This window comes from Anolis carolinensis, chromosome 5 (genome assembly GCF_035594765.1).
Source record: "Anolis carolinensis isolate JA03-04 chromosome 5, rAnoCar3.1.pri, whole genome shotgun sequence".
Classification (NCBI taxonomy): domain Eukaryota; kingdom Metazoa; phylum Chordata; class Lepidosauria; order Squamata; family Dactyloidae; genus Anolis; species Anolis carolinensis.
Window position 1 is genome coordinate 77,804,396 of NC_085845.1, and position 12,332 is coordinate 77,816,727.

Here is a 12,332-nt window from a genome sequence, read left to right on the forward strand (position 1 = left end):
TCACAGCAACCTAGTGATTCTGGCCATGAAAGCCTTCAACAAAATATTTGGATTCATATTAGTAATGGTTTATCATTCAGTAAGTGATTTTGTAATCTAATTGGGACCAGCTGGTACATTAGGGCAGTGTTTCCTGAAGGATGGACAGTTGTATTGGTGTACCTTAAAAGAACTTCCTTCTTTCTAAACTATTTTCCCAATGGAGGGGTTAGTATTGTGACTGTCATTTCCACGGAACTTTGTTTTGAGGTCAGTGACCCTAGGTATTTAAACTGACTGACCTCCTTTAATGCTTGTCCATGAATTTGAATTGTTTTTCCAGTTTGAAGCCCACATTCCAGATACTCTATTTTGGGTATGTTCAATTGAAGTCAATTTTCACTATTACTCCATGTCTGCAGCTGTTGTTGGGGGGCTGCATGTTTTAGTTGGCCAAGTGCTATGTCATCTACATATAGGAGTGTCCAGGGGTGCATAGTTTGCCAATCTACTGTAGCAGTGTACCTTTAAAGAACAAAATTACTTATCCAAAATGGAACATGTGAGAGCAGAGCCGGCCCTAGGTATTTTTCAAGTGTAGGCAAACAGAATTTTGCCCCCCCCCCCCAAACCAATCACTGAAAAATAAAAGCGTTGGATACGCAAAAATGTTAGATAATAAGGAGGGATTAAGGAAAAGCCTATTAAACATCAAATTACATTAAGAGTTTACAAATTAAGCACCAAAACATCATGTTTTACAACAAATCAACAAAAAATGCAGTCTCGACTGCATCCCTGTATGTTTTGCGCCTGAAGTGACCGCTTAATTCGCCTCATTGTTGGACCGGCCCTCTGTGAGAGCAAGAAAAAGACTGGAATTAGGCTCACATGATTTGATGTGCAGAAAAATACTTGGTTCATAAGCAAAGCTTGGAAGGGCTGTGTTTTTGGGAAATGCTTTCAGAATTTGGTCTCCAGCTCTCACTGGTGGGATCCTGACATTGTAATTGACAGCACAATATCTTTTATAAGTTCTGTTCATGAGCCACCTTATGCTTCTATAATTCTATATTAGACTTTAAAAGCATATTTTTTAATTTTTAGTGTTCTGTATACAAACCTATATCCAATGTATTATTCAAAAGTGCCAATGATATACACACAAAATTAAGGATATACCAAATTCTCACAGATGTTCTTATCCTAGATACAACAAGACAACCCACTGAAAGAAATGATCAGCTCTTTGTTTATTGGAAGAATTTTAGAGGCTTTACTGGGTTTCCTTTAGAAACTAGTTTTTTACAGTGGTCATAAATAGTTTCTTTTTTTTAAAGGTACTCATGGCTGCACTCCAAAAATACCTGTTTGTTATTTGCTGACAAAAATGCATTACTGTTTGTTGAAGAAAATGCATTGCAAGACCTGTCTCAGCATATTTGTAAACAGAATACAAAGAGGAAAATACACACATATGCACTTATTTTTGCTTTTCTTTTTTTAATACCAGACAGTACAACTGAAGTCTTCACAAACATCTACGTGACCAGTTTTGGGCCAGTTTCAGATACAGACATGGTGAGTCTACAAAGTGAAAGAAGTTTTTTACATAATGCTATTTAGCGTATAGCGGTAGTGTTAAGAGCTGATGTAGAATAAGGTAGAAATATGCAAGAATGCATGGAAACTGGTTGGGGGACATGGCTTTCACACTCTTTCATGGACTGTTGTTGAACCTTTGGGATCTAACCACCTCATCACATTTACCTTGGGAAACGTCCTTCGATGCTTCCACTCCAACTGGAGCACTGATGGGCCCGCTGCCCATCAAATGATGTAAGGAAGCTTCCTGTGGAAGCCCTTCCTCCAACTGGAGGGAAAGCATCATATGACACTTCCCTCTCAACATGGGAGGCTTCCTGTGTTATGCTGGCTCCAATGGAGCCAGTACTGGGCTGCTCCAATAGAGTGACACTTTCTCCATGTGATGGGGAAAAGTGTCACTGAGAAGCAGCTGAGTGCGGGGCGACAGGTTCACCCCACTGTCCCCTCTTTCCTCTTGGTTGCCAGAGGAAGCGGGATGCTTTGCCTGGCTAATATGATGAGGTTCAAAACGTACTGAAGCACCTATGGTCTTTGCAAGTAAAGCCACTCTGCAACTAGGCTACAACCCTATTCAGACATGTTGTCCAAGTACAGTACGTAGGGAACACTGGGGATGTGTTTTCCAGCCCTCTCTGCACTTCTGACCTCCATGGGTTGTCAGGGAAATGTGGGAGGGAGCTGCAACCATGTCTTAACAAGGTTACCGACCTCCTGAAACTCCATAATTGAAAGATTCCCTCAAGGCACTGATTAGCAATGGCCCTTTGCCTTTCAGGAAAGTACATCAGACAGTAATGCAATCATATGTGCAATACACAAGAGGTGCCATTTCTTTATTTCCTTACAGGGAAAGCTAAGCAGTCATTTTTACAGCATCAAGGGCAAGAAATCAATCTGCAATAGGGTATGAGTCCAAGATATCAAAGTAACACATACAGATTTGTTTCCCGTTGTAATTACTCTTTCAACCTTGGAAAGCAAACCTCAAGTCTGACCCAGTGTCATACTCACAGAATCCAATTACAGCAGCATGGTCTGTCAGGCACAGCTGAAGACTGAAGATCCCACAGGCAGCTTAGGACATGCCTTTTAAGTAAACAACAACCAGGCAATTTGAAAAGGTTGACATGGCACAGTCTCTCAGATTTGTAGCTAGTTATAATGCTCTTCTCATGGTGACTGCGTGTAAGCAAAAGTTAATATATCGCTGGGCTAATGAATGAACTGAACATGCCAGCAGAAGCTGGAACATTTGATGGTATACTTGATCAACTCTTGAATAAGTTACTGTTATTGACAGCACAATATTTAGAGTTGTAACTAAAATTTGATACAATGAATCTTTTGTGTAAGGGTGGCCCTCTTCTGTCTTTTGTTGTTTATTCTGCAAGATGCCTAAAGATAATAGATATCATTGTTTTAGCAAAAAATGTTTGTTTTACCTTCTTGATTATAATAGGCATTACCTATTTCTGAAATATGTTCAATTTTTTCTTTTCTCTATTACTCTTCTAGCCATGCCCTATATTCACTTTCTTAGTTCCATTTTAACACATATAGCATTTATGTTGTTGTTATGGCTCTTCTTTTGATACAAAAGAAATACAAACAACCAAATTGGAACAAAATAATATTTAACACTGCACAAGTTAACTTCTTTTTACTGAGTATACTGTGCAGTGGAATAAGGTATAGTAGGAGGTGCTTTGGTTACAGGCCCAATGACCTCTTCACTAATATTAATCAAAAAACGTAATATTCATATCATAGAAGACTCTATATTTTATATGTATTAACCAAGACTAAATCACTATATTGTTTTATTGCTTAATTTCCAAATAACTGCTACAAGAGCATATACCAGATTTAATCAATCACTTCAGGTAGGCAACAGGCTACAGAGCATATGTAAAATTTGAAATGATTAAAGGACAGCATGTATCTCAAGAGAATATCAGAAGTTCTTTAAGTGATAGAAAATATTATCACTTACTTTAATAGATCAATCATTTTAGTAGCTCGGCACTGTCAGCATGGTTTGCCATTGCAGCACATGTAGTATGAAATACATTTTTAAAATCTAGAGAGGCGGGTGGAGAATTCACTTGGCAGCATTTCACACTTGCTTTGCTTGGGTGTAAATGAGAACATAAGACACACAGCAACAGATAATGGAATCCTATTTAGCTTTTACAAAAATGATAGCTCTCTAGAGAGTCCTTATGGAAATGAAAATCTGTGCCTCAAAATGACAGCCACAGCCATTAGTTGCAGGTCTGTTGGTAGATAAGTAGTCAGCTGTACAAAAGTGGTTAAAGTGTTTACCAAAGCCAAGGGCTGACATTAACTCTGAAATAGGAAGCATTTCCTTTAAAGTGCTTATTGGCACTGCTATTTAATAGACAACTGTCAAATATGTAGGGACAAACATAAAATTACAGCTATCTTCATAAATTTGAAAGTAAATAATTATTGAGGTGATCATTAACAATTATAACAAATTAAAAGGGAATTACTCTTGAGAGGTCTACAGAGTGCTTGACAGGTAGCATTGCATACCTAGAACAAACTAAAAAAATCCTTTGCTTCTTTTCTGTCTTACTAAGAAAACAGGCATTTGGGGAATGAAGATGTATCATTTGATTATCCAGTGAGCTTTACTTATGTTCCTTTTCATTTTAATAAGTGGAGTTTTTTTTGTTTCTCTTTTTATGGCTTTATTATAGCTACGGCCCATGCATTTTTTGATGAACAATGCAGATACAGATGTTTATTCACACAACTTCCATTAGGACTCTGAACAAATTGCTGTTAGTCAATCTGATCTCACAGAACTACAATTTAAACCACTTTGATTGAGGATGGTGCCAAAAAACCTAAGAATAGAAAACAGTAGTAAACAATTGAATTGACACTAAACAATGACATATTCTCCCATCTAAACTGCTGCTATCAGTGTTAATAGTTATCAACAACAAAAGTAGCTGTTATGCCAGATGAGGGGATCTGAAAGAAGCTCCCATATAGTTCATAACAGATTTATCTTCCACCCCACTATTCCATTATGGTAGATTGACACTTTTTTACTTTGATTGAAGAGTTCAAAGAGAATCAATAAGAAACTAGTTAACTGCTTTATAACATACTGCTCATGAGGCAACTTCATGTGAATAGGGTTAGATTAGGGTTAGAACAGCATGGGAATGGCTAAAGTACGTAATTCACACAGCTTTCCAAACTGTGTGTTGCAACATGTTAGTTTGTCAGCTTCAGCAGGTAGGTGTGTTGTGCAAATGTAACAAGAAATGACAACAATCCCGGAACTGTATATAATTATCTTACAAACTTTATTTTTTAAAATATAAATGAAAAGTTTTCATAAGATATGTTGTGTCTCCATACAATCAATTATTACAATTTGTCTAGATCTCTTATACAGTTGTCTTAACCTCACATTTTCTAGTAAAACTGAATTACTGTGTCGCAAAATTTGAAAAAAAAACTGTTCCTGGTTTGAAAGTGTTGTTCCTTTTTAATGTGCAGTACATACTTTGAAAGTAACTGTTATATTCCAGAAAATTCATTTTTGTGGCTGCCACAAACTATGGACTTTATCATAAAGGCTGCCAGAATAGCCATAGATTATGGCAAATCCAGTGGCGCCTGTCAATGTGTGTGGGAAACCTGTCACTCCAAGCCCTGCATCGCCCAGCTTACCAGCATGCCTATCCCATGGGAGAAAGCATAGCTTCCCCCCATTGCTTTTGGTGCAACACAGGAAAGCCTCTTGTGTTACTGTGGCAGTGACATATGCCAGTTTTGCTACAGTTTATCCATGGAGCCCTGCTGGAAGTTCCTCTGCAATGTGGAATGAGAGCCAGCAGGTTCTGTGGGTAAACTATGGCTCAACCAGCGTATGCCACCAAAGTAAGCCCCATCTGATGAGTTCATATGTTGAATTGGTTGAGATTCTAGGAAATATTCATTAAAAAACTATAGCAAAATTGGTTACAGTATGTCCCACAAAAACAAAGTTTTTGCAGTTTAATAAACCTTTTTCATGTTTTTATGATAGAACCAATTAGGAAATGGCAGCCTACTTCTGAGCACAATTCAAAGTGTATGTATGTATGTATGTGCAAATACAGGTAGTCCATGATTAAAAAAATCCAAACTCTGAAAAATTTCTGGTTCCAAGGATTTTGGATAAGGAGTACTCAAACTGTATACTTTTTAAAATCTCTCTTGAGATAGATCAATGAGATGCTGAGAAGATTAGAACAGCTAGTGACAGTGACTAACAATAAATTCCAATAAAAGCAACAAATACTTCACACAGACAGTGTGGATATACACAAAAGGATAGTAAAGAAACATTGAAAGGAATGTGTCATTGAGCAATCGATGGCTGTGCTGTACATTCCTTGTCAGATTGAAATGGGTGAAAAGTAAAGAAAACTCTTTGTGGTTAAGCTGATCAAGTGCATATTATTGAATGCCATAATTTTGGCATTAAGTACGGTTAAAATGGGGAATACAGACATAGGAAGTGTATAATGAGTACAGTTATCAGTGAAAGGGATATAAATACTTCTGGAGAAAAGTTTACAATTATCCTCACACTATATTTCACCAAGACCCTAGGAGTCAGTGCTTCCAAAGATTCATACTAGAACAAGGAATTGCTGATATACAGCATTGTCCATCTGAATAAATGATTGCAGTCAGATACTCTAGCCAAGCTTCTGTCCAGAGATAGTGACTAGAATTTACAACAGAAGATAAATATTTTAGATTGGTGTACATGACATTGAGAAATGATGTTGAGATGTGATGACACATAAATAATAGTTTGTGCAATACTAAGAGTATAATGGTCTGCTACAAGAGCCATTCTCTTTCTGAGTCATTCTGTTTCCTCTCTCTTGTTGCTACTGATGTCAAGCTGCATAAGATTTTAAAGTGTAAAACTAGAAGCAGATGACCCATGTTAAAATCCACATACAGTCAGAAAGGTCAGTGAGTGACCATGTCCCAGTGACTATCTTTCAGCATAAATTACCACAAATGTTACTGGGAAAATAAAATGAGGTGTGGAAGAATGATTTACCATTAATTCTTTGGAGAAAAAGTTGGTTGACAATGTAATTATTAATTAAGCAGTGTTGTTTACAGGTTTTTGTTGCACCAAGGGATTCCTGAAATGCATGTCTGCTGCATGTGAGATTATTGATTTTCTGAGTTCTTTTATACTCTGCTAAGGAATGTATGCTTTGTATATTCCCAAAATGTGCACAGGTAAAGTATGGTGGCACTTTTTTCATGGACAGTATATATTAAATGAAATTATCCAACTCTTAAATTAACTCTTTTATGTGCCTGAAACTTAATGACATGGAAATCTCAAAGGCTCAACTTTTTTGAGGTCTTAGAACCATAGAATCATAGAGTTGGAAGAGACCTCATGGGCCATCTAATCCAACCCCCTGCCAAGCAGGAAAAATGCATTCAAAGCACCCCCGACAGATAGCCATCCTGCCTTTGCTTAAAACCTCCAAAGAAGGAGCCTCCGGGCAGAGAGTTGCACTGCTGAACAGCTCTCACAGTGAGGAAGTTCTTCCTAATGTTCAGGTGGAATCTCCTTTCCTGTAGTTTGAAGCCATTGTTCCCTGTTCTAGTCTCCAGGGCAGCTGAAAACAAGCTTGCTCCCTCATCCCTATGACATCCCCCCACATATTTATACATGGCTACCATCATGTCTCCTCCCAGCCTTCTCTTTAAGCCACTCTTCATAGGGCTTGTTCTCCAGCAAGGCCTCCCCCATTCTGTATCTTTGCATTTCATTTTTGCTGCCTAAGTGGAATATCTTGCATTTGTCCATGTTGAACTTCATTTTGTTAGTTTCGGCCCATCTCTCTAATCTGTTAAAATCGTTAAAATTGAGTTCTGGTACTATCTTCTGGAGGTAACTAGTTCCAGTCAGTAAACTCAGGCTCCTTCTACACTGCCATATAACATCCAGATTATCTGCTTTGAATTGGATTATATGACAGTATAGATTCATATAATCCAGTTCAAATCAAATACTATGGATTATCTACTTTGATAATCTGGATTCTATGGCACTGTAGAAAACGCCTCATTGAATCCATACACTAAATTGCTTCCTCTGTCCATACAGAAATGGATGTGTGTGCTTTGGGCACGTTTCTCAACTGTATTCTTTTCATGACTTCACCAATGCGAACTAGCTATCTCTGTTTGTTTCGAATCCAAACCAACATTTAATTCCTACCTTAGAAGTTTATATAAGTGCATTAGCAATCAAGTTTTACATCATAGGTGAAGGTTGGAAAGATGATTCGCAACTTGATTATGTACAATAACTGACCCTAACAGAAGAAAACTAAAGAATAAGAGTAAAGCAGATTGCACCTTTGGAGATTCAGCTGTCTTATAGCTGTTTTTATGAAATGTGTAAGCTTAGTGTTGTGCCGAAAAGCCCTAAAGAATTAGAGAGGCCAGTGATATAAATTTATTGTGACATTAGCCTGAGAGGAAAAGCTGTGTTCACTTTAAAAAAATGTAAAAGGAACTCTCCCAAAAACACAATGCAGAAAAACAAATACCAGTAAATCTGAATGACTAATCAACATAATTGTCAAAGGAAAGTTATAATATTAAATCCTAATTTAAATAGCTAATTTCGGTGTCTTCAGTTCAGTTAGAGAAATGTATAACATTTTCTTCAAATCTGGGCAAGGAAGACTGGATTTAAATCGTCTTGTTGTTTACTCCTTTATGTATGTACTGATGCATTTGTCATGGAATTGGAATTTAGTTCTATCAAAAGAATTTTGACTGTAAAATCTATGCTGCTGCAAACCTTTTCTGAAGCTCTGGTTGTACTGCATTCCAGTGACAAAAAATACCTTGGTTTCAAGTCAATCTGCACCTTAAACAGAGTGAGGTGGTAGTCTGAGGGCCTGTCCACACAGCCATATAACCTTGGTCAGTTCCACACAGTCGAAAAGTCTGTACTGAACTAGGTCTAAGAAACCCGGGTCGAGGTGAACGTAAGTCTGCACACCAGCCCAGAAGCCTACACTTTCAGTGAGGGTTGTCCAAATGTCCTCCCAGTATCTTCCAGGAATACATCCAGACATCCAACTCCCCCCCAAAAAGACTTTAAAAATAAAATTATTTACCTAGTTGCCATTAAATTGCTGCCAGAGCACCAGGAGAGGAGGATGAGGAGCAAAATCACTCCTCACCCCACTTCTCCTAGCACGTCATTTCTATGCACCAGGAGACCTCTGGCAGCAGTTTAATGGCAACCAGGTAATTTTATTTTTAAAGTCTTTTTGAGGGGGTTTTGGGGAGAGGGTTGGTGCCGTTGGGAGTTTCAGGGCTGATTCAGCCCAGAAAACCCTAGAGGGCAGTGCAGATTGATCCCTCAGTAGTCCCAGGACTACCGAGGGGTCAGTCACCACAGGGCCCATACTTTCAGGAAGACCCAAGTCTAATGCAGTATCAGATTAATTTGTGACAATGCAGGGTTTTCCTGCTTTGTTTCGAATTAATTTGGTTTTGCTGGAGATGTCATTTGGACACCTCCGGTAAAACTGCGGGAGCTCCCACATTATGGACCCTGTGTGGAAGAGCCCACAGAATATCAAGGCAGATAAACCACAATATCTGCTTTGAACTGGGTTGTCTGAGTCAACACTGCCATATGATCTAGTCCAATGTATATTTTATACAGTTATACAGAAGGGGCCTGAGAGACTTAAAAACACAGTAAAAATTCAGGTAGGTAAATGTAAAGGTTTTCCCTTGACATTAAATCTAGTCGTGTCCGACTCTGGGGGGTGGTGTTCATCTCGATTTCTAAGCCGAAGAGCTGGCATTCTCCATTCTCCATTCTCCAAGGTCATGTGGCCGGCATGACTGCATGGAGCCCCGTTACCTTTCCCCGGAGAGGTACCTATTGATCTACTCACATTTGCATGTTAGGTTGGGAGAAGCTTGGGCTAACAGCGGAAACTCACCCTGCTCCCATATTTGAACCACCGACCTTTCAGTCAGCAAGTTCAGCAGTTCATTGGTTTAACCTGCTGCACCACCAGAAGCTCAAATTCAGGGGCAGAATTTAATTCCAAAAACAGACAAAAGGCACAATGAGTTCCATGCCCTAGGCAGAGGATTGGAGGGCATCAGGATGAGTTTGTCCCTGCTTATTGATCACCCCTACTACTCACTGCCACTGGTCATTGCATCTGCCAAACTGCTTGCTTCTAGCATATAGTGGAATTTTCCTCCTTTCTCCCCTTTACTTTCCCAAGCTTATTTTTATTACATTTTCAATATTATTTGGCTTTTAAAAAATATCCTTAGTTGCAACTGAAAAATGATTTCTTGAAAAAAATAATTAAAAATCATGAATCTGCAAGAAGGTGGGATTATAAGGGTATGCAGATATGGGTATGGTACATGGATTGGCAAAGTGATGCAACTGTGCAAATGTGAAGGGGTGCAATAGTGAGGATAGTCATGCTGGTATGTTGCTCCAATCGGTTGTCCTACAGCTGCTGTGCAATAGAGTCCAGAGTTATTGCTGCCTTATGCTGGAGCTATTTATGCAAGCAAAGTGGAGTTGGGTGCTGACCTGAAGATTGCCGGTTGAAATCCAACCCGAGGAGAGCATGGATGAGCTCCCTCTATCCGCTCCAGCTCCATGTGGGGACATGAAGAAAGTCTCCTACAAAAACATCAAAAACATCAAAACATCTGGGCATCCCCTGGGCAACGTCCTTGCAGGCAGCCAATTCTCTCATACCAGAAGTGACGTGCAGTTTCTCAAATTACTCCTGACATGAAAAATAACCCACTTTAACTGCCATGATTCAGTTCTATGGAATTATAGGAGCTGTAGTTTGCTGAGGAACCAGCACTTCTTTGGCTAAAGTCCTTGTAAAATTGCAATTACCTTGGGAGTTAAAGTGTTGTCAAACTGCCTTAATTGTACCAGGTAGGTGTATCCTAAGGCCCCTTCTACACTGCCAGATAAAATCTAGATTATCTTCTTTGAACTGCAATATATGGCAGTGTAGACTCATATAATCCAATTCAAAGCATATAATGTGGATTATCTGATTTAATAATCTGGATTATATGGCAGTGTAGATGGGGCCTAAGATTGCTGTTTTTGAGTTGATTTCACTAGATCAATCCTTGATCTGTGACAAAATTGACAATCAGGTGAAGGATCCTAAAAGCCAAAGTTAATTGACCGTTACCACAATAAAGAAAATAATATGGAAATTATATAGATCATATGGGGAAAATATGCATTTTCTGGAACTTTTGTATTATTTACTAAAGCAATTTGAATGAAACAGTTCAGTTATGTAGTATGTAGTAGGAAATTTACATTTTTTTTAGGAACACTCCTGAGTGCAGCGTATTTTGTTAAAGCCTTTGGAGCTAAGGACATTGCCTTTGGGAGTGAAAAGCTGAGGACAATTCTCCTACTCAGTTTTATCAACTTCTGATCCTTCAGAGTTTATTGTTTAACAAATAAACTATAGAAAGAAGCTATTGCCTGCAGGGAATGTCAGGCAGGATTACTGAAATACACGAATACAATTTATATAAACATATAAAATAGTATTTTGGCAAACCGCATTGTTGTAAGCATAACCCACCATTCTATCTTTCAGTCCAGTGACCTTCAATTTTGTACTGGCAAACAAAAGGACCGATGCAATTTTCAAAAGATACAGAAGATAAAATGTAGGTGTGTTATCTTTTAACCAAAGCACTTTATACCAGGAATTGGAGAGCAAACATATATAAAAAATAAAGTTGGGGTAACAATAAGGTAATTTTATAGGGCTTTGCATATCAACATCTTCACAAAGGTGACAGAATTGAATAGGTAACGTTAATAAGGTTGCCCTTATTTCAATCCATATGTTTTTTGTGGTCTTGTTATTCCATCTGTTCATCAGAAAACCATTTATTCAGATAAATAATAACACAGAGTTTAAATAACCACTAATTCTTTTTTTAAAAAAATACTTTTTATTAAGTTTTGGTATGTTACATAAAAGCAAAAAGAAAAGGAGGGGGGTTGGGAAAGCTATAGGGACGTCAGTGTGGGGGTGACAGGTATGGGTCAGGGAAGGAGGGCACAGGAATGGGGAAGGGTATAGCCTAAAGGGAAGGTCCCTATCCGGGACGGGAGGGAGAGGGAAAGAGAAGGGGGGGTAGACTTCCGATCTTCTAACTTCCCGTGTGTTTATTGTATCAAGACGTTGATTTTTGTAGATAGTTGTCTAGAAGTGTCCAATTCGTTTCTTTCATTGGTCTTCCGGTAGTTTTTTTTAACAAAAAAGTCAGTCTGTCCATATTTTTGATGTCCATTAATTTCTCCAGCCATGCTTCCTTGGTGAGATTTTCCCCATCTTTCCAGTTTTTGGCTAGTACTGTTCTAGCTGCAGTGATAGCATAAATAAAAATTTTCTCTTTGTTATTTTTTTCTGTTTCCGAATTTGAGTCTTTTTCTTTTTTTAAATTGTATAGTCCTAATAGGAAATGTTCTAGTTTACATTCAAGATTTACTTTGAAATTTTTTTTACATTCTCTATGAACTATCAACCAAAAATTATTAATTACCTTACAGCTCCACCACATGTGAAAGTATGATCCCACCTGTTTTCTACAATGCCAACAAATATTAT

General features: G+C 38.2%; 1 protein-coding gene across 2 annotated transcripts in view; it reads left to right on the plus strand.

Annotated features, from left to right (window-relative positions):
- The window catches only part of LOC100565311 (gamma-aminobutyric acid type A receptor subunit alpha2), a 117,637-nt gene that overhangs the window by 53,227 nt on the left and 52,078 nt on the right, over positions 1-12,332 (plus strand). For both annotated transcript variants that reach the window (XM_062981629.1, XM_008111659.3), the window contains one exon: positions 1,493-1,560. In XM_062981629.1, the coding sequence (XP_062837699.1) occupies positions 1,493-1,560 (68 nt within the window). The remainder of the gene's footprint in view (positions 1-1,492; positions 1,561-12,332) is intronic.